The sequence below is a fragment of the Ostrinia furnacalis genome, unplaced genomic scaffold, assembly GCF_004193835.3.
Source record: "Ostrinia furnacalis isolate ACB-3 unplaced genomic scaffold, ASM419383v2 OfSCF5438, whole genome shotgun sequence".
In the NCBI taxonomy this organism is placed as follows: Eukaryota; Metazoa; Arthropoda; class Insecta; order Lepidoptera; family Crambidae; genus Ostrinia; species Ostrinia furnacalis.
The window spans coordinates 880,986-904,647 of NW_021135677.1; the positions used below are offsets into that span (position 1 = coordinate 880,986).

Genomic DNA, 23,662 nt, shown 5'->3' on the forward strand with positions numbered 1-23,662 from the left:
AAAGATAAGAGGTAGAAATACATTTAGTCAATGAATAATATTACTCAAAATTAAATTATCTAAAAGACCAAATGAAGAAAACAGTTAAAGTTAGTTATTTGAATTACTTATAGGACTTAAAATACAGCTGGAAATCTTACTTACATTACCTTCTATTAGAATCCAGAAGAAATATCTACCAATTTATTATTTCACTTCGTGAAAATGTATTTCTACCTCAACTTTTGACTGTAGAACTTCGTTTTGATAAAAGAAAACATGCTATGGATTTCTGCATCAACGACTTTACTTCATAATTCTGTTGATATTTTACAGATCTTTTGACAACATATGACTTCTTTTATTTACAATAGTTTATCAGTTTTAATAATTATGTACAATAAAGTAACTTTCCGTGGAATTTGAGTTCAAAACAATATTTTGATATTTAATTTTGAACTAGCTATGTTCACCCGATTAAGCTAAGACAAGCGTAAACTTATTTAAAACATGCGGCTGAACCATTTAAGAACCTAGTAAGTGCAGCGGAGCAAATTTTACAGGAGAGCGAAAAAACGCATTTTCATTTGCCCTGCTAAGATGCTTAAAGATTTGGATAACTTCCGATATTTATATTAAAGATTAGTTACTAAAGTATACTTTATGGAATAAAAGAATATATTTAGTTAAAAATTGCAAGTTTTATGCTCTTTACTAACACTAAAATTATTTTTTTGACAAAAGTGCCTCATCAAAATCAAAATCGAATATGAATCAGTACTCATGTAGTCCCCAGATTTTGATATGGTTACCGAGTGTCAGCCAACAGAACTCGAAATAATATTTAAATTACAGTAGCATTTTACCTCTAGTAAGTCACATTGACCATTTTGAAACCTAGTAAGTCCATGCACTTACTAGGTTTTAAATGGTCATTGTAACTTGCTAGGTTTTGATAATGGTTTTTGCAGATTTGAATTGGACTTACTAGGTTTTTAGCAACGCGTTTCTCCGGTGTTAAGTGTAATAGAGCGATTTCTGTCTTCACATCCTGTGGAGACCTTAATTCTAAGGTGATTTATGACAAAAAACGAAAATCTGCAAAAGTGTCCCTTACTAGGTTCTTAAATGGTTCAGCCGCATGTATCCGTTATTTTTCAAAATTGTCTGTTAAGTCACTTAGTAAAGTGTCTGATAGTTCTATTTTAAAATAACGTTTCAGTGCCCTCTAACTTATACAGGGTGTCCCAAAATTAGCACGTCACACTCAGCACGTATACAGGATGTCACAAGCCACATACATCGTCTATTGTCGCCGGTTGCCAACAAGTATACCGATATGTAAACTTGTATTTAAAATGCTAATTCACTTTGTATATCGTAGAGTTATTTTACCTCATAGTCACCAATAGTTTTTCTACTATAGCCGCACGTGAGATATTACGTCAATATTAAATTAAATTTCCAGTCCACTAATGAAAAATCGTCGACTTTCCGATCTCAGATTGAGCAAAAGGTTCTTTCATTAAGGCGATTCATCTGGCAACAATTGACGAGCGCTCGAGATAAACGTTAACAAATGACTGTTGTTTATAAAAATGCTCAATGTCATATTTTATATTAACCGTTTTAGCATTTTCTGATGTATTCCTTTCAATAGTTGCTAGCAAGAGCAACAAAGACACAAAGACTCGAAAACACAAAAAGGGTCTCCCTAAAATAAACCATTTTAGTATTTTCGAATCTTTCTTCTCTTTCACTAGTAGCGAGGAAGAGCGACAAAGATAGACTCGAAAACACCAAAACGGTGTTATAGAGTAGCTCTATTTCAAGCAAATCATGTATTTGTTGCCGTATGAAAACTCTGTGTAATACTGCAAAGTCGAAACGAACCAATAAAAGTACATTTACATTGCTACGTGGCGTATATCGTTCTGCTAATAAAGTCTGGTCACCGAGCACGTAGAATTTCGTCCAATGACCCCAAGCTACCCATCCTTATCGCTCATGTCGCAGTGAGTGTGCGAGCACGACAGCAATATAATTACGCACGAGCGATAAGGATGGGTAGCTTGGGGTCATTGGACGAAATTCTACGTGCTCGGCGACCGGACTTTAGTTTATGAGACACGGGCCTCTTGGCTTTTGCTGTGTATCTAAATACACCTTTTACTTATCACGAGGTGCTACTTTTCAAATGAGTATCAAACGAATTCACTGTCAACATGTTGTTTCCACAAAACGTCAGCTACAGTCAAAACAGCCAAACGTAATAAGGTACAATATCACTAATCACGTATCACCAAAACCGCTGGGGGCGCGGTGGGCCCCACCGCGGCGGCCGGGGCCCCGCGCGCCAGAATTGCGGCCCGAAGCCGGGGCCCGCGGGCCGGAAGTTAGTCCGGGGCCCCCAATTCCGCGGGAACCGTTGGTTTAGGAACGGCCGGGGGCTAGAATTCTGCCAATCGCCCTCTTCAAACACCGGAGGGGACGGATTCCGCACGTCTTTCTCCATACCTCGACTCCGCAAGTCTTCCTCGTACGCGCTGTCGTTCGAGTTTTCCTCTCTGTCCGGTTCTCTCGGGGGGTTATTCTGGAACGGCATGTTGAAGTTTTCGATAGTCGACATGTTTTCGAACGGGTTGGATAATGGACGAACGGGCGCGGAGTGCGGTTTTCTGTCGTAGTCCGTGCTGTTGATTTGTATGAGGTTGTTGTGCTCCTTGTGGTTCGTTTTGCCGTTGTCGCCCCCCACTAGCACTTTGTTGTTGTTGAAACTGTGTCGTCTAGCCAATTCCGGCTTTTGTTGGTAGCCACTTTCTGTAATTGAAATTAGTTTTGTCATCAAATTGACAGAAAGACAACAAAAATAACCCTAAGACCCAGAACACACAGTGAAACGCAACTGCAACTTCTAGTTACTTTTGAGTTGCATCTAAGTTTCTGTCATAGCGTCCGTTGAGAGACCACACATGACGCGACCAGTTTGAAACCGATTTGAACTGGTCAAACTGGTCGCGTCATGTGTGGTCTCTCAACGGAATCTATGGCCGAAACTTAGATGCAACTCAAAAGTAACTAGAAGTTGCAGTTTCGTTGCAGTTGCGTTTCACCGTGTGTTCTGGGCCTAAGAATAAGAATGAAGACGACGACAAAATCTGATAGTGACGGAATTGTTACTTCAATATTGAATATGGAAAACTAAATTAATAATTACACTGGTCAACACTGGTTTTGCCACACGAACTTTGATAGCTAATTTTGTTTTACCAATCCACCCTCATTATTAAAACACAGTTGTCTTATGTCAATTAGCCTCATGTTTGTTGTGATATGGTAATACTCATAACTAGTACTAGGGCAGTAAATTAACAGAAATGCTTACAAGTAAATTGTTATAAAATTATTTGTTGTTGAATTTGAACATTGTTTTGGATTTATTAACCCTGTGAACATGTCGAGGAAGTGTAATAATGATCCTTACTCTTTTTGCTATGTCTGCGGAGAACTTACATTAAAAAAACAACGAAGAAATTTTACGAATCTTGTGTTGGAGTGTTATCACCCTTGTTTTGGTTTTTCTGCCGCCCATCAAGACAAATCCTGGGCCCCTTAGGTCTGTTGCATAACGACCCTCATATCTGGAACGAAGGTGCACGACCTATGCCGTTTGCTGTACCCATGATATGGACTAAACAGCGAGATCACGTTTCTGATTGCTATTTTTGTCTCACTGACATAAAAGGTATAAATTACAAGATTAAAAACACAGTTATTTACCATAACTTATCTTCAGATATAAGACCAGCCTCTCATTGTAAAAAAATTGCCAGAACTAATACCAGTTGCAACTACGTCTGTTGAGAACGACAATACACAACCGTCCACTTCAGGTCAATGTCTTGTCCCTAAAATAAGTGATGCAAAGATAAAAGAGGGTATTTTTGCTGCCCCTCATATTAGGGAGTTAATAAAAGATTCAAGATTTCAATAAAAATTAAGCGATTTAGAAAAATCTGCATGGAAGGATTTTAAAAATGTTGTTGCAAATTTTTTGGGAAAACACAAGAGTGGCAGCTACAGAGAGTGGGTTAGAGAGCTATTATTGTCATATCAAGCATTGGGTTGCAACATGTCACTTAAGATCTATTTTTTAGACTCGCACCTGGATTTTTTCTGACAATTTAGGGGCTGTCAGCGACGAGCACAGTGAGAGGTTCCATCAGGACATTTCTAATATGGAAAATCGGTACCAGGGCAAATGGAGCCCAAACATGTTAGCAGATTACTGCTGGATAATTAAAAGAGACCAACCAGAAGCTAAATATTCAAGAAAATCTAAGATTATTAAGTCGTTTATAAAAAAAAATAACTTTTGATTTACGAGATCTGCGTTTTTTCCTAATATTTCAAATTACTCATCAATAGAATAAAATCCTTGTCTAGCAAATTTTTTTTAACAGTTGGTATTTTCTTACAATCACCAATTAAACTAAAAAATATCAAAAAAGTCCGTGTGGCACGACAAATTTAAAATTTTGTTGACCAGTGTTATTTTATGAAACATGGCATTTCCACAAATAAAAAAGTAACCACCAAAGTGAAATTATTACATAAATATGTTTTTTTTATAAATATAAAATAACATACGTTGGTCCTCGTCCTCCGAGAGGTCCATATCGACGCTCTCCACAATGTCGGTCGGAGGCAGCATCGGCGGCACTCTGTAATCCTGAACATTCGCTAGCTTAGCACAAAATCAAAATTATCTTTATTTGTTTAGACCAGTGGTTCTTAACCGGTGGTCCGCGGACCACTGGTGGTCCCTGGAGGCATTCCAAGTGGTCCACGAAGACATCGTTATAAACAAGTGACGTGACGTGATGAGTCGAGTCAACACAATGCAAACGGCGCACAGTGGGCGAGAAATCGACCTCCCCTTTCATAGGATTTTGAAAAAAAAAATAAGTGGTCCCTGACAAAACAGAAATTTGGTAAAACGGTCCCTCGTGACTTAAAGGTTAAGAACCACTGGTTTAGACTAATTAAATTAGTACTTGCATATCGTCAAATGCTCTTAAGGAGCATTTACATGTCTCATTCTTTTTTTGCCCTACCAGCGCTTCGAGACAAACATTTGGCAAGTGCTGAGAAGAAGCGCCGCAACAAACTCAGTATCACACACACATACACATATCATCATCAGGTATTTTACGCCGGTATTCACAAACGATGCTTGCTTAAGTGAAGCAGCAAATCGAACGCACAGCGTTGAATAGAGTTCTGTAATTGGTTCGTGTCACCCTGTGCGTCCACGCGCACTGTGAGATCTCATAGTAATGTTTGTGAATACAAGCGTTAGTCTCCATTACAGGAGTACTACCTTGTCAAATGTACCTAAAGGAAAAGGCCTAAAATCCCCACACTAAAGATGTTACAAACCACACTGTTCGGGATTCTTATGGATGAAGGAGACGCTGTTTCGTGTTTCAAACGGTTTACTACCAAGAATATCTTGTTACAAGGAAATACATTAAAATTGCGTAGTTGCTCTGATGTGAACGATGTAAAAACAAAAGAGATGTGACCGGCGCGCGCGGGGGCCCCGCGGGCGCGGGCGGCGGGGCACGCGGCGTAGTGATGTTCTTGTGAACACACACAATAAAAACTTCGTGTTTAACTAGAGGAGACCGAGGTGAGCTGTAACAGAGGAGAGTTGTGACATTACCGATTTTTGGAAACCTATTAACCTTTGTGAAAAGAAAATAAACATTTATTTTATTATTATTATTAACAATCAGCTCGCAGCAGTGCCCATTTGTTAGCTCGAGACTTGAACTAAAATACACACACTGTTACGAGCTCGCTAGTAGTTAATAAGTTCCATAAAATTCATTAAATATTTAAATAAATCGACAATGTTACCACTCTTCTCGGTCTCCCCTACAGATATATTGAACTAGACCCATTCTCGTTCCCACCGCTGCAACTCCTGTGTAACCAGGAAAGTTTGACCGCCAATAAAAACCCAACCAGTGAAGGCCAAGTTTGTCCCAAGTTAAAAGGTAAACCAACATTGGGCCGCAACCAAATTGCCGGCAAAAACTATAATATGACTGATAATAAATCAATGTAATTTGTAAAATAATTAATTATGTATCACTGAGTGTCGCCGTTGCAGCAATTTAAAGAATATTTTACGAAATATTAAAGATACATAGTCCAATTTAGCACCTGGTCCAATATACCCGAATTTCCCCTAGTTAAGTTTAGGGCTAAGGGTATAGCTGTCTAAAAACTAATTAAATAAGAAGATCGCAGTACGAGTATAACATCGATTTTCTCTTTTACAAAGCGGAACATATACCTGAAAAGCCTGAAATAATAAGATTCAGCACAAACAAATTAATTATTGTAGTGCACCCACACCTAAAAATGTGTGACAAATTACTAGTAATGCAATAATTAAAAGAATTCTCTTCCCACAAATTATTTGCCAAAGCGAGAGTGAAAGACACTTACAGGGAAGGTATGTACCATCCTGGACTGCATTTCATTTAACATCAAGTGCGATTGCGGTCAAATTTTGCATTAGAAAAATCCTGAATTTAACCCACCTTGGGTTGTTTTTTTAGTGTGGGTTTTCTTTAAGCATATTAAAATCTTACCTGATCCAAATTTATGACTGGATTGACCGGTCTCGGGACGGGATTGGGAGGCCTTATTGCGGGTTGGTGCGTTAGAGATATTAGATTCCTATGGTCCACATCTGAAATCATAACATGAATAAATTAATTATTACTGACGGGATTGCTACCACGCCATAGACACGGAGTAACTGAGGAACTTGCGGGTGAGATGTTATGGTCAGACAGATCGGGCATACTTTCATGGTCATTAGTTACAATGAAAGTTTAAAACAATATTATAAATAAATTATTCAAACAAAACTCGCAAAATATATGATCAAGCCTAGACCTTGCCAATAAATAAATAAATTATCGCAGTCGCAAACTGAGCAAAGCTGTTGAAAATATTGGGGGATTAAAGAATTAGATTTGAATTGAAAAACAATTATTAAAATAGTCCATTCGCGTAAGTAAGAAAAAGTGACACACAGTTGTCACTCGGCTGGCTTAGCAACGCCATTTGAGCAATGGGGATGTTGCCTGGGTCAAAAAGCAAGTTTTAATTAGTCCGTCAGTTAACTTATCAAAAAATACTCTACACGTATTTTTCACTTTTTCAAACTAATGAAAATTTAAAGAGATAAAGCGCCCCAAAGTTCATAAGAAGAGGCCCGTGACGTCAACGCTTGCTTAAAAATGCCTCACGTTGTGACGTCGTGCGCAACTTCAACGCACCATAACTATGTAATTATTTGTTAGATTGACAAATAAAAATATACGTGTCCAATATTTTTTGATATTAAACATTACGGACTAAAAAAATTTTTTAGGCAACTAGCCTATTAGTTCATAGTAAATTACAGGTCTAGCGCTTAACTCAATCTGTGCCCGAGGTATAGGAGTGGCACGGGAGAGTTTATTTTGACATATTATGACGTGACACAGCATATAAATCTGAATGAGATCTGAGGTGTCTCTGACGTATAACGTTAAGGTGGGTACTGACCAACGTTACGAGGTGTAATGTAACATGATACACAGCGAGCATTCGTGCAGTCAGTACGTTGGTTTCCCCGTAATACGACGTACTGACTGCACGAATGCTCGCTGTGTATCATGTTACATTACACCTCGTAACGTTGGTCAGTACCCACCTTTACAAAAACACCCTCTCGTGCCGCTTTACTCCTCAGACACTGAGTGAGTAAAGCTTCAACCAATCCAATGACAGGTCACGCGACCCATGACACTCCGCGTGACCTGTCATTGGCCTATGATCGCGCCGGCGATGGCGATTTGCACGCGTTGCTTGGTGTGGTGGAAGCTTTAAGCGTTAGTTATAGTATAGTTTGTCGGCCGTTTGGTGTAGTGTTTCAGAACGGACTACTATCACAGAATAATAATAAGTACTACGTACAGAAGTTTTACTTCGCGAAGGTATTTAAAAAAATGTATGCTCAATGTCATTAACAATATGGTGTAATTTAGCTTGTCTCAAGAGTCAAGCACCATTTTGTTGACAAACGTCAGTGATCAGCACTGCGCCGAAGCTATAGGGCTGACTTCGGTAAAATGATGTGACGTGAGGTGCCAAACTGCGGAAAATGGCGGAGGAAATACATGATTTAGCATGAATTGTCATGAATAATATTAACTACTCATTTACCTCTCAGTGTCTTGAGGCAACTTAAAAAAGTACATTCTGTGTTTTTATTATTATTTAGGCAGTTAAATACTGCACAGTATTTAGTACACCATTTTCTTTATTTTCTTCCATCATACACAAGAATACGCGTGCGTGAGTCAATGTTCGCTCGTATGTGAGGCCTTGTCGAATAGTATCCTGTAGGTGGGCCATTGTGCGTGTTTTGTTTTCGATGTAAACTCGCGGAGATGAACAGGCCTGCTACTATGCAGAGAATTGAAATGATGAATTTTAATTTCTGTGACGGGTCTATGTATAATATATATGTATATGGCTAGCGGCGCAGTGTAAAATGTCCAAGGATATTTATTTATTAGTTACCTTTTTGCACGGGCGCGTGGTGAGGTGGCGCCACAGGCGCTGGCACCGGCAGCGGCAGCGTCGGCAGCATTCGATGATCTACGTCTTCCATGTCTGACAAATTGACATTTATATCTATCTGTTAGTTGACATTTTGAAATGACATTGATGGACTTGGAGAAATGGATATTCTACAGTAAAAATATACTTATAACTACTTATAATATGTCGATCACAGGCTCCCATCAAGATGCAGAGAACTGTGATTTAGGTTATTTACAAATATTTGCACAAATGTTTGAACTAAGTGAAAAGATGTTCAAGAACTCTCATTGTGATATTCTCATTGTACTCATCAACGAAACTGTCGTCCATTATAATAATATGCAGAATCTTTGCAAAAACTTCAAATTTTTTGCGATACCTGTATGGAAATCGATGATTACTAATACAAAATTATTTGCACAAATACATTTGTACAAAATCTTGACACACAACTTGACCTGTTTGTGACCGACAATACATTAGCTCAACATTTGACAGTTCATAATAAGTATGTTACATGCCTAATGTACTAACAACATTGTATACCTTGAACAGTTGTAATAAGGTTTACTTTGCAATAAAATGTGTATGCCAAAGCTGTCAACTACATAGAAATAAAACTATACTCACGACCAAGTATTGGCAACACTGGAGGCGGAGGCGGGGGAGGTAATATCCCTCTGTGGTCCACGTCAGCGGGCGGAGGCCCTTTCTGAAACAATATTTATTTATACAGGGTGTTTCAAAATGAGGCATTAAACATTATAAACATGGTGGCTTCGTGACGATAGTAGAGGTATATTATTTGTTATCAACAGAAAAATATCAAAGGAGACTTTATCTAGGGACCTTATTTAGGTCTAGTTACTCGTATGTACCATCCTAGAATGCATCAGGTGTGATTACAGTCAACTGCTTTGAGCTGCATAAAAAATAATTCGCCCCGAGCGAGAAGCGATTTTGTAATTTTATATTCTTACTTTGTGCTAAAGTATGGGATGTTATGGATATGTAGTTTCGGTTTCGGTTACGGCTATGGATATTTTTTTATTTTGGATATCCGAAAGTTCCGGTTACGGACACGGATATCTGTACTTTAGAATGCAAGCAGTAGTTGTTCAACATGGTTCATTCATGGCCGTACACTTTACATCAAATAAAAAGTAACAAAAAAATTATACTAGATGGCATTATAAAGGTTTTTATTTAGGATATCCGAAAGTTTCGGTTACGGTTACGGATATCCATAACATCCCTGCCCTGCCACAAAGTGCGTGTCCCGCTATAGGTCGAGCAGCAAGAGTTGAGGCAATCAACACAAGCAAAGATATTACTCCAGTAGGCCTAGCATGTACGCCGCGATAAGCGGTTATCGCGCCATTTTATCGGTTTTGCCCATACATTTTGACGACGATAAGAGTATATCACAGCGCGCATCCTAGCCCGGCAGGTGTGAGTTTATTCGCCTCAACTTTTGCTGGGCGACCTATAACCAAAAAATCCAACTTCCACTCTCTTATAACTGAATTCAAAACAGAACAAACAGATTTTTCTGTTCGGTTTGGTTGGTGGTAGGGCTTGTTCTAAGTCCGCCTGGCTAGCTACCACCATCTTACCTAAGTCTGTCGCTATAACAAAAATGTTAACAGCATTGTTGTGTTCCGGCAGTAAGAGGTAAGATAGCCAGTTCCTCCGTGGTTGAGGATTCCGGGTGAAGCTCGCTTCCACCTTCGGCCTGATCATCACTTACCATCAGGTGAGATACAGGCAAAGAGCTTCCTCGTTGTGGATAAAAAAAGAAAAAAAAAGAACAAAATGAAACAGTCGTTTACGGTAAAAAGGCGGTTATTTTTTTATACGTCTGTATTTCTACTACGTCTGTATTTACACTTAAAATTTATACGCGCACTATTATTATTATTTATGTATGTATATTTTATGCAGTATAGGTTAGTGTCCGTGACTCACACTCGGCATGGGGCACACTGAAAACCAGCGTCGTGGCTTCCCTCACCGGGGGCCACGGCATATGCTGAGTGGGGTCCCATTGCGATGGGCATCGCTGTGCGACAGGGTGGCACTGCTTAGTTTACTTGCTCATTCATTGTATGTTTTATGTCACCTCTGTCTTATTTGCTTTTTTTTTTCATTTTACCTCATTTGTCTTTTGTGATGTCCAGGCAATAAATGTTTCTTTCTTTCTTTCTTTCTTTCTTTCTTTCTATTTACCGGGTGTAGAGGCGGGTAGGTGATCGGCGGTCGCGGCGGCGGCGCGGGCGGCGGCGATTCCGGCGTGTCGGCGAATAACGCGCCCGGCGAGCGGCCTGCCGGCGGGACCGCCGTCTGCAGACAGTAAATTAAATTGGGTATTTGACACCATTCGCCAATAATTCTAAACCACAACTTTTTTAAAAAAGACACTTCTTTCTGGTCTTAAAAACTTAATTAATTTTTAATTACCTGTAAATTACAATTTTTGGTTGCATTATAATTGTAAAAAGTAGTTTCATTGAGTTGATAAAATTGTGACGTCACATGCTAGTATCGCCGGACAAAATCTATGGGAGAGTGTCGTTTTGACAGTTTTAAAAAGTACGTCAATTGATTGGTGGTGTCAAATACCCTATTATGTAACAAATGTATTATGAGATTAAATTCAAATTCAAATTGTGTTTATTGTGAAATCACAGGTAGTCATAAATAAGTCAGGTCATTAAATTTGTATGATAGATCAGCTGTGTTCCGCCGCATGGGCATACAATAATGGTAAGATACAATTGATAGTTAGTAAAAATCTATGACACAATAAATGATACAATTCAAATACAAGTCAATTATTAATAACTAGCTGACCCGGCGAACTTTGTTCCGCCTTAATGGCAATAAATAAGCAGACTTTATTTTATTTCGAACGTGATAAAAAGTATCCTATGTCCTTCTCCTGGCTCTAAACTACCTCCCTGACAATTTTCAGCTAAATCGGTTCAGCCGTTCTTGAGTTATATGTGGAGTAACTAACGCGATTTTCTTTTATATATACAGGGTGTTAGGTAAATGGGTATATGAGCCGACACTAGCCCATGTTAACATATGCATATAAATGGTATGGTGAAGTCAGAAAATTGATATCTTCATTTTAATTATTTAAATTTTCATACAAATCGGATTTTATAAAATTTATTTTGTATGAAAATTTAAAAAATTAAAATGATGATATCAAATTTCTGACTTCACCATACCAGTTATATGAACATGGGCTAGTGTCAGCTCATATACCCATTTACCTAACACCCTGTATACAGTAATGTGTACAAAATATAGTATTAAAATTAACCTTTGAAATTACACTCACCGGCATCCACGAACTACTATTCCACGGACTACTTGTTTCGGGTTGGTAGGGCTGATCCGCATCGTCTAAAAAGATAGAAATATCATAGTATTGTCAAAAAATGTTGTAACGAATTTTTTCAAACTGTTTGGGCATCACAATAGACAGGGTAGATTTTTGTAATGCCACCTGCAGGGAAAGTACTCTTATCTTGTAGATATAACAATTTGAACAATATACTCAAAGAAAACATTCTTTCTTTTTTTTAAGAATTAGAATTCCGAAGAAACCTAAAGGCTAAAACTACTAAAAAATCGCACGAAAGATACATTACTTACCGATGACAATATGGTCCATGGTCCCATAGAATGACGTAGGTGGCGGGGGATTCCCAGTAGAATCAGGCGTAAGGAGGTCCAGTCCCGGTAATGTGTCTTGAGACTTCTGAGACATGGTGCCGCTTGCTACTGAAACCACTAGGAGACACGTTAAATTATTATGAAGGAAAGTTTTAATGTGGAAATTAGAAAGAAACAAAATTAATATTTTATAACTTTTTTATTTTCTAAACTTAATCGATTTTTCGGCAACACTAGTCTAATGGATAGGTTTGTAAGGTATAGACGACAGCACGTGAAGGTAAAATACTAGGGCACCTTATACAGTTCCTATTTTGTAACAAAAAGTATGTCTGATATACTGTCGATGCACTTTATCAGCAAATTGGTGAAACTGGCCATTAAAAATTCTTAAGACTATAATAATACTTGGGCATGTGATTTAACAAGTTCACTCGTTTAACTTTCAAGCACGTTATTAACTAACTAGCCCACCGAACTCCGTACCGCCTAATCAATTAATGTGACATGATGACGTATCAATGAGAGTTTTCGCGAATGAAATATCCGCTAGATGGCGGGACGTAGATGTGGGGTCTGACTGCTGCGTGATTGGTGGATTTTGACATATCTGTCAATGTCATGTCAAAAATAACCAATCATGCAGCATTTGGACCTCGCGTCTACGTATTGCCATCTGGCGGATTTTTCATTCGCGAAAACCCTCATTACGTAATGTAGTATCAATGCCTAATCAATTTACGAAGTTTTCATATGGATCCTCAAACTTTTTTGAAAATATTCTTAATCAGGGATAAGGAGACTATGAAAACACACCTGAGTTGTTATCCGATGCGACGGTATTCGTCTCATTCGGTAATAACGTTTTTAGGAAGTCGTTTATATTGAAGTCTTGTTTCTCTGAGGGTCTGTTGTTTATCACTTCTATTTTGTTTGCTGTAACAAACAGAAACAATTAAAATTTATTGCATTACGAAACCGCTACACGAAAACAAGAGGTATCAACTTTTTAACCACCAAAAATAAAACACTACCGCGATGCAAAACTATACAGCGCCATCTATTGGTGACGATAAGGACTAATTGTTAAATTGCTTTAGCTTGAATTACTAGTTTTGTTTTTACACTCTTTAAATTATGCTAGCGTTTTACTCAGTCAGTGCCTGCGGTAAGAGAGCGGCACAAGATGGTGTTTTTGAAACGTCAAACGTCAGCGTGACTTCAGATCTCCTTCAGAGTTATATTGCTTTGTCACATCACTATGTTAAATGTCACCCCGCCCGTGACATACCTCAGGCACTGACTGAATTACGGCCGAATACTCAAACACTACTCAAATCTGTCACTCAGCTGACGGGCTCCTAAATTTAAGTATCCTTCAATTTTAAATGGTATTCTCAAACGCTACTCAACGGATTTGAAGCCGTGATCAGCTAAGCAGCTCTCAAATGTTTACATAATGGCAACATTTACCAAAAAAAGTATGTTTTCATTTACACAAATGATAACTTTACGTCTTTTATCCATTACACGCAGCATCGTTTGGTTATGTATTGTCTTTTATGGAAATATACTCAATCAACTTAACATAGAACAGTTTATTTTTAGTTTCTATTATACAGGGTGTTTGGCGCATCGTGTGCCAAAATGATTTGGCGGATAGAATGGGTCATTTCCTATATTTTCAACCCCCATAACACGTTCCATGCCAGGCGGCTACTTTTATATTAATTTTTAGTAATTTTACCAAAATACCCAAATCGCCTAGTAGTTTTTTTTTAAATCGAAATTCAATGATGCGATTTGGGTATTTTGGTGAAATTACTAAAAAAAATTCATATAAAAGTAGTGTTATGGGGGCTGAAAATATAGGAAATGACCCATTCTATCCGCCAAATAATTTTGGCACACGATGCGCCAAACACCCTGTATATAAATCTCGCTTTATCATATAAAAAAATAAATGCTTGCATTTTTATTTCATTAAAAAAATATTTTTAAAGGTGATACTTTTTATTGTTGAAATCTATTAAGTGGCGATCGTGGACCGAAACGTAACCACAATTGACATTTATCATTGTTGACTGACAGAGCATCAAATTGACAAATCAACAACTCTTGGAAATGCTGCTGTGCGATGTCCCCTTAATCCTCAGAAATAGGCATGTTTATGTAAAGCGATTTCATAGCAGCTATTTTGGTTGTTACTTCGTGCACTATACGATGCACAGTTGGCTGTTAGATTTGGAAGATATCCCCTAGTACACGTTCATAACTTCCCGTTGCGTAGAATAGTAGGGTTATAATAAGTAGATATTTGGTCCACTGGTTGTATGGCATTTGGTGAGGGGTTTCAAAGAGCTTCCAAATTATGAATCCAGAAACAACACCGTTTCTTTAGGGACGCAGAACCTCGCTCGGAATTGCATGTCATTATAATAATATTTTTCAATATCGTTCAGCCTTATTGCGTTCCTGCGATTAGAATCTAGGTATTTCCTCGAGGCTCGAAAGAAATGATAACGATGACACACATTATTTACCACTATTTAGGTCGATTTAGGTATAAGAATAGGATTTAAGATACCGCGCAAGCACTCTCAAATTTAACAGCTGCTTAAGACGATTTGACAGTTGTTTGAGTAATGCTTAGCGTTGAATGGCGTTTCAGTATGCGAAAATTCATTTGAGTGGCGTTTGAGTGCAACTTAATTTGAGAGGTGCTTAAAAATTGAGAACTGCTCAGATATTGTTTTGAGTATGCGAAATGTAAGTTTAGGAGCTACTTAACTATTTGAGAAGCCGTCAAATATTTAAATGGCGTTTCAGTATTCGACCGTTAAGCTCTTAGACCAGAGGTGGAATTGTGTAAAGCAATCGTAATCATTTGACAGTTCATAACGTACGATTATTCTGTCAAACGCTTTGTTTAACTAACTTTATCGTACGTTATGAACTGTCAAATGATTACGATTGCTTTACACAATTCCACCTCTGATCATTTCATCCACTCGGACGCGTCCCACCAATTTTTGGTCTCGGTCGCGCGGGGTGCGGGGAGTTTGATCCGAGCAATCCGAGCGTCATTATTGTAGTGTGCGTGTGCACTCATGGACAATTTAGCGTGTAAGATTTTAAACTTTCGCGTTCCATTTCAATGAGGGTTTTCGCGAATGAAAAATCCGCCAGATGGCAATACGTAGACGCGAGGTCCAAATGCTGCATGATTGGTTATTTTTGACATGACATTGACAGATGTCAAAATCCACCAATCACGTAGCAGTCAGACCCCACATCCACGTCCCGCCATCTAGCGGATCTTTCATTCGCGAAAACCCTCATTAAAATAGTAAGTCACGGGTCTTCTTAACGCGACGTTTATTAATGAGTTACATTATGTACTCACGGCTTGACGTTTCGGCTGCGACGCTGCAGCCGTGATCACAAGCAGACTGCAGCCGAAACGTCAAGACGTGAGTACATAATGTAACTCATTAATAAACGTCGCGTTAAGACCCGTGTCTTACTATTTTAATTTAGCGTGTACTGATAACACTCAAACATTAGCGGAAGAATGGTGGGGCGCTTCGTGAATGTAACGATCAATATGAGTGTTAATATTTAAAAATAATTGAATAAACTCACCACTATTAATCCCGGTATCGTTTGACTCGTTGAACAGGGCTAACGCGTTGTCGTTGTTGAGGAACGACGACAGGCCTAGGTTGTAGAGGGATCCGTCTGCTGCGACCGACGTGTTGAAAGTGCGGTCAATGTTGTATGATACTGAAACAATACAGGGGGAGTGTTACTTAAACTTTCTTATGGCCCCCTTAAATAAACGTCCTACTAAGGGCACAGGCTCTATTTGAATTGATGTTTTTTATGGACGTAAGCTAATATACGTCCCACTACAGGACACAAGGTTCACCTCAAAGAGCAGAAGAGAAATTTATGCTCACTAGATGGCGCCACTGTCTTAGCCACTAGCAAGTAACAAGCCACTTATTTAGCGAGTTTGCAAAAAAAAATGTATAAATCCTGGTCCGTGAGCACGTAGAATCCCGTCCAATGACCCCAAGCTACCCATCCTTATCGCTCGCGCGTAATTATATTGCTGTCGCGACTGTGCGACACGCGCCCGCAGTGAGTGTGCGAGCGCGACAGCAACATAATTACGTGCGAGCGACAAGGATGGGCAGCTTGGGGTCATTGGACGGGATTCTACGTGCTCACGGACCAGGCTTTAGTCGTCTGCATAAAATCCTAGCACAATATGGCACCTTATGCAGTGGCAATAGGGTCGTGTGCAATCACTGTCATCCGTCTCCCTTGTTGCTGCCAAGCGCCGGCAGGTCAAGAAACAAGTGAGCGTCGCGCGCCGGTCGTAGTAGCTATCAGGTGACACAAGCTAGAAAGCACCTTATGCAGTTGCAATAGGGTCCATTGCACAGATATAGATATACCTAGATAACGCGAATGCACCTACTTCGCGTGTCCCGATCCCGATAAATCATCGGAATGAGCTGCCGCTGCTCACAGTCCACGCGCGTCTGTTGTTGCATGCGGACGGCCGCGAAAACTAGAAAAATGCCTCAATGTGTGATAATTAATTGCAATAAGCCAAAAACTTCGAGCTCCCAAAGGCAAGGACATATTTCCTATCACGGGTAAGTTATTTTGATATAATATTGAGTGTTAATTCATTTTAAAACAATTTTTTAAGTATTACAAGCGTTGGTTTCAAGAATGTACCTAAAAACTTATAACTTACCATTCAAACAATTTTTTACGATACATTGCCGGGTTTGTTTTGAGCGTTTGATCTGACGTTATGTGTTTAGAGGCGATGTATAACGGACAAGCGCCACTGTCGCGCATCGCTTCGACTTCGTTGTACACGCAACTTCTCATTCGTCTGTCAAATTTTGCTACTAGTGTTGTTCGTTCTACTACTTTAATCAATAAATCGATTCTTATCGATATCGGACAGACGAATGATACTAATTTATTATTAAAAAATAACTCTCATATATAAATAAATATTCTAATTAATGTGTATTTGTAGTATTTATTTATGACTTTTTTTCCTAGTTTTCGATTTAAAAAAAATGAAGATAATGGATTAAAGAAACACCACAACAACCTCTATTGTTGTCAAGGAAGAGAAAATTAGAAAAAGTATAGTATAGATATATGTATTTTCATGTAAAAGTATTTATAATAATGTGTGTACATACATATAAGAAATAATGATCTGCTGATGATGATGTAGATTGTAGAGAAATGAATACAAGTAGTGTACGTGATTTTGATGATTTTTATAAAACATTGCCACAAATAACAGAATTTTGTGACCAAATAATCACATAATATTGCTGGATATGTTATAAGAGCAATACAAAATATCTACGAGGCACCGTTGTCGAGATATTGATATTTTAATAAAAACTTAAAATGTATTTTATTCACTATTTAAAGTAAATAATAACATATTTTAAGTTTTTATTAATACGGGATCGTGTCTAAAATTAGCCTTTTAGAATTCAATGAAAATATTATCTATTTAAACATTCCGTTTAATATCATTCGTCTGTATATCTCATTCGTCTGTGTATCTCATTCGTCTGTCAGATAATCGATGCCATTTCTGTGATCGTAGCGGTGCGTTGGGGCAGCGGCGGCATCGGCATCTTTGAATCGATTACGATTTCCCGTCACTAAATGTTGTCTGTGACGTCACAGTAGGTATTAAAAAGTCGGCACGCTTGGTTTTAATACAGATCGTGCTACTTGCGTTATCTATGTATATCTATATCTGTGGTCCATTGTCTCTCACTATCGTCGCCCAACACGTGGTCGGGCGCGGGCAGTTCTAAAAACAAATGAGTCGAGCGTCGCCCGTTGTAGGTACCACGTGACTTAAGTTACTATACCTTATGCAGTTGTAATAGAGTCCAGCGTGACTCACGCGGGCCGGTCCAGAAACAAGTGAACGTCGCTTGTCGCAAGCACCATAATTATGACACAAGCTACAAGGCACCTTATGCAGTCGTAATTAGAGTCCATTGCGACTCACTTTCGTCGCCCGACTGGTGGTCGGGCGCAGGCAGTTCAAGAAACAAATGAACGTCGCTCGTCGCAGTCACCAAGAGACACAAGTTACATTTAGCACCTTATGCAGCCGCAATAAAGACGACTCACTATCATCGTCTCCCTCGTCGCTAAGCTCTGCAATAAAGCGCCTTACGCCGCGGCAATAGGGTGCGCACTCACTGTCTGCACCAAACAAGAAACAAATGAGCGTCGCGCGTCGCTCGCAGTAGTTATCAAGTGACACAAGCTAGAAGGCACCTTACGCAATCGTAATAGGTACTATTGTGACTCACTGTCTGCGTCGGGCTCGTGGTCGGGCGCGGGCAGCGCCAGGTCCTCGTCGGGCCCCGGCGACGGCACGTCCTCGTCCCGCTGCTTACAACACTCTTATGTGCTTGGGATAGAGGCGAGTTTGCAACGAGAAAGTACTCGCTGTCATGGTCTCCCTCGTTGCTAAAGCCTCTAATGTAGTTGCAATAAGAGCGAATTTGCAACAAGAATGTACTCACTGTCATCTCCCTTGTTGCCAAGCGCCGGCAGGTCAAGAAACAAATGAGCGTCGCTCGTAGTAGTTATCAGGTGACACAAGCTAGAAGGCACCTTATGCAGTGGCAATAGGGTCTATTGCGACTCACTGTCCTCTCCCTTGTTGTCAAGCGCCGGCAGGTCAAGAAACAAATGAGCATCGCGCGCCGCTCTTAGTAGATATTAGGTGAATCAAGCTAGAAGGCACCTTATGCAGTTGCAATAGTGTTCAATGTACTCACTGTGATCGTCTCCCTTGTCAAGCGCAGGCGGGTCAAGAAACAAGTGAGCGTCGCGCGCCGCTCGTTGTAACTATCAGGTGAATCAAGCTAGAAGGCACCTTATGAAGTCGTAATAAGGTCCATTGCACTCACTGTCATCGTCTCTCGTTGCTATCAGGCGCAGGCAGTTCAAGAAACAAATGAACGTCGCTCGTAGTAGTTATCAGGTGACACAAGCTAGAAGGCACCTTACGCAATCGTAATAGGTACTATTGTGACTCACTGTCTGCGTCGGGCTCGTGGTCGGGCGCGGGCAGCTCCAGGTCCTCGTCGGGCCCCGGCGACGGAACGTCCTCGTCCCGCTGCGGCGGCGACGGCGCGCCGGCGGGCAGGGTAGGTAGGAGCTCGTCGAGTTTACGTTTTAGTAGACGAACGCGACCGCCGAAGTTTTTGTACGCCTGTGGAAGAATGATAAAAAATTAAGTGACAGTCTCATTAAGTGACAGTGACTTCACCAAAATTACTTCAAAAAAGAGGAGTTTCTCAATTCTGTTTTTTTTTTTATTCAAATTAAGGCCGCTTTCTGATTTGTAGGCGCGGCCGAAAGCTTACCGAACGCCTATATTTCACGGGAGCGTTCCCGATTGGCGCGGCACAGACTCAATCAGGAACACTCCATTGAAATATAGGCGCTCGGTAAGCTTCATAGAGTATACAGTGTGAGTCACGTTAAAGTGTACATATGAAAATAGATGAAACTAGACCTATTTTTATCGACAAAAAAGAGGTCAAAATTTTTTTAGATTTTTTTTTAATTTTTTATAGATTTTTTTTTCTTCCAATTACTTATTGTAAAGAAAACCTAATAACTTTTAAACTAAGCTGTATATCCTGATAAATTAAAAACAGTAATAATGCTAAATAACAGGCGATACTAAAAAAATACATAAAAAAATCTGCTTTTAAATTCTAAAAGTTTTTTTTTGGTTATTTGATAAATTTCTCCAAAAAATGCCCCTATAATAGATGGTTTTTATTACTTTTTATTATTCTCTATCGTATTACTTTTGTAAAACTAAAAATGGCATGTCTCTATCCCTATCACAACATTTGCTATGATTGTTTGAACAAAGGCCTGCCACCACATTTTTCTCCGCTACAGGTAGAGACAATTTTAATTTTAACTCAAATGCTTATTTTACTTCGAAATCTTTTGTTTTTATTTAAAATCTAACTTGTCTTTATCAAAATTACAAATCTAGAGTCACTTTCAGTTTCGTTGTTAACGAAGCGTTGAATGGCGCGCCCGGAGAGGCTTAGTTCAAACGATCATTGCAAACGTTGTGATAGGGATAAAGACATGCGATTTTTGGTTTTACAAAAGTAATACGATAGAGAATAATAAAAAGTAATAAAAACCACTTGTTGTAGGGGCATTTTTTTGGAGAAATTTATCAAATAACCAAAAAAAATACGAATTTTTAAGCAGATTTTTTTCAAAAAGTATCATTTTTTATTATTTGTTGGCATTTTCTAGGTATTTCATGTATTTTTTTAGTATCGCCTGTTATTTAGCATTATTACTGTTTTTATTTTATCAGGATATACCGCTTAGTTTAAAAGTTATTACGTTTTCTTTACAATAAGTAATTGGAAGAATAAAAATTCTATAAAAAATTAAAAAAAAGTCTCAAAAATTTTTTGACCTCTTTTTTATCGATAAAAATAGGTCTAGTTTCATATATTTTCATATGTACACTTTAACGTGACTCACACTGTATTTTAGTAAGCTTTCGGTACCGCGTATTCCTAGCGTGCAGATGTCACGCCGCTACCGCGCCGACAAATCAGAAAGCGGCCTTAGAATAAATAAATGGAGGATTTAACATCACACACGGGTCACTGACCAAATATTCGAAGACTTGTCCGTTAGTTGGTTGCCTAACCTGCCACATCCAATGTAATTTTCGAAAAACCTTAACACTTGGCATTTTTACAATCCACATCATACATGCACTAGTCCAGCTACCTATTTCAGTTTTTTTTTCGCTCTCATCAAATGGCAATTCTTTGTGATACATCTAGTGTTCGAACACTTCATTGTTTCCTTTTCCAAAATACTTTCTACTGACATCAATTTTAAACTTTCATAGTTTTTGTAGACTAATATCACTAAAAACCACTCACATAAGCGACAACTTTGACTTCGCCGCGCTGCGTCGAGTAGTATTGGTTAGCTGAAGCGAGTAGCGCCAATAGCGCCTCCCGCGCTACTATCTCTCTTTGTAGCGCCGCCGTGTAGCGTTCTACACACGCTATACCCTCGTTCAGTTCTTTTTCTACGTCATCTTTATGACTTCTATCTGTAAATAGGAGTTTTATATTAATTTCTAATTAATAATTTATTGAAAAAAAGCTTTGTTGACTTTTAGAGGTGTATTTGAACAAAAAGAAAAAGGGACTTAATCCATGTCCATTAGGCCTAGGTAGGATGCGCGCCGCGATATGCGTTTATCATGCCATTTTATCGATTTTATGCGATAAGCCCATACATTTGTCGTTTAAAATCATCAATAAAATTTTACCACGGCGGGTATCCTAGTGCTAAGGCTTAGGATGCGCGCAACGATAAACTTTTATCATTGAATCTTATTTATTTATTTTGTATTTGCATGATAAGCCCTACAATAACATTTCGCCCGGCTGGCTTAAAACCAAATGAACTGTCAATAATTTAGTCGTAGGTAGTTGACAGACATTGTAATAATAATATTATTCTTTTTCATTTTATAGTCATTACTTCCAACTTACCTTTTAAATTAGCTAACAAAGCATCAGCATCAGAGAGCTGCAAGTGACTGTCGTGGATGAATTTTAATCGCAGATCTGTGTCCGCCTCAAGCACTGTACACTGCTTTATTTTATTTACAAGTTGTTGCGGCTGGAAACAGAAATAAGACACTATTAGTGACACATATGTATATTCATACTTTGATTCCCAACAGGTCCATGACATTAAAAACAAAAAAGTATTTCTTTCTTTCCCATAAATTAATTAATTAAAAGCTAAATTCTTCATACAAATCTCTTGTGACTTGTATCGTACTTCGGATAAGTTTGTGGACCCAAGGATAAAGAAAAACAATAGTCGTAGACCTTTGGGAATAGCCAACAAATGACAAATCCCATTTGAGACATAATTTTATTTTATTTCTAAGAAGCCAATGCTACCGTAAACATGAGCCTACTTACTTGGAAGTCCAAAGGGTCATCATCAGTCTTTTTAACAGCACCGGCACTGAGCAGGCCCGTCAGATCGGAAAGGAACTCATCGTCATACACCGACCTCTGCTCCCAGATTTTAAATATCCGAAGGATCTTCGGTCGAACTTTTTCATCCCTGTAACGATATTTTATTGAATATATTTTTTACTTTGAAACAATACAATTTATCAATGTTACAAGTTATTATTGATTTGGAAAGACTGACATTCAGACTGCGGCTAAATCCGTAAATAACTTTTTTAATAGCCCGTAACCAATATTTATAATTTTAAAAGAAATTTTATACAGACTTCTTGCTTTCTTCATCTAGCAAGTGTGTAACCTTTTTCATAAAGAATTTCATGTATTTCCTACAGACAGTTTCAGTTAGCACACATTTCATATTACACTTAAATGAAACAACTAGACGGTAAACTCATAACCTACAACCAAAAACTAACCTGACCAACGGAGTAGCCTTTTGCAAATTAAGGCCCCAGCTTTCTACGAACTCGTAATTTTTACGTTTACTATACTGTATCACGTCGTTCGCTAGGTAAAACAGAACTAGACGTTGCTCCACCTTCACTCTCTTCAAAACATTCAACCAACTTGATACAATCTTCTTATGGTGGGACCTCTGCTTCAAACACCAGGAGGAAAGTGACTGGATACTCTCCTGAGTATCCTTTAGCTGCATCAACCTCTTTTCGAACGCCAGGGTATTAAATTCTTCTGTTTCACCCATTTTAGTCAGAAGTACACAAATTAACACTTGCACATTTTTACGTTTAAAATCACAGAACCGTAACGCACAATATCATCCATACACAGTAACAAAGTAGTTTGTAAGGTATACGATTATTCAAAGCGCATTTTAACAGAAAATAAACACAAAATCCCAACACTTATCACGCTTTGTGAACAAATAAACCGAGCCTTACGCGGTTACCACGAACTTCATTTCTATACTTAAAGTATAAACTATAATATCTTAATTTGACTAATAAGTAAAGAATGTAGTAATGAAAATACGAATAACTGACAAAATAATTCCTCTTTTTCAATACTTTACGACGATTTGCTATAAAATTTTATGAAGCGAAAGTACATTTTCCATGACAACAACCGCCATTTTCTATTTGAGCACAGATAATTAATTAATTAACACACAGAGAATAAATACAATTTTGGAGCTATAAAAATAT

The 23,662-nt window shown here is 38.6% G+C and overlaps 1 protein-coding gene across 3 annotated transcripts; it reads right to left on the minus strand.

Annotated features, from left to right (window-relative positions):
• Positions 1-2,030: 2,030 nt before the first annotated feature.
• LOC114361138 (regulation of nuclear pre-mRNA domain-containing protein 2) lies at positions 2,031-23,558 on the minus strand. Of its 3 annotated transcripts, none has more exons than XM_028316088.1 (15): positions 22,916-23,558; positions 22,443-22,590; positions 22,002-22,131; positions 21,378-21,553; positions 19,474-19,648; positions 15,994-16,134; positions 13,165-13,284; positions 12,328-12,453; positions 12,011-12,075; positions 10,888-11,001; positions 9,289-9,370; positions 8,635-8,727; positions 6,648-6,748; positions 4,630-4,711; positions 2,031-2,799 (listed from the first exon to the last, which is right to left on the minus strand). In XM_028316088.1, exons 1-15 carry the CDS (start codon positions 23,200-23,202, stop codon positions 2,279-2,281), a joined length of 2,361 nt encoding a protein of 786 aa, XP_028171889.1. In that variant the 5' UTR covers positions 23,203-23,558; the 3' UTR covers positions 2,031-2,278. The 3 variants fall into 3 exon arrangements, with proteins under 3 accessions (XP_028171889.1, XP_028171888.1, XP_028171887.1); XM_028316087.1 differs by having other exon boundaries at positions 12,328-12,456; XM_028316086.1 differs by having other exon boundaries at positions 12,328-12,465.
• Between the last annotated feature and the right edge of the window lie 104 nt (positions 23,559-23,662).

What these genes read in the sequence shown, in the direction of transcription:
- LOC114361138 (XM_028316086.1), bottom strand. Translation starts at nt 23,202, where the DNA reads ATGGGTGAAACAGAAGAATTTAATACCCTGGCGTTCGAAAAGAGGTTG. An exon ending in CCACGAGCCCGACGCAGACA is followed by an intron (nt 16,135 to 19,473) that starts GTGAGTCACAAT and finishes GTATTGTTTCAG; the next exon opens with TATCATACAACATTGACCGC. An exon ending in CATGGACCATATTGTCATCG is followed by an intron (nt 12,076 to 12,327) that starts GTAAGTAATGTA and finishes CTATCTTTTTAG; the next exon opens with ACGATGCGGATCAGCCCTAC.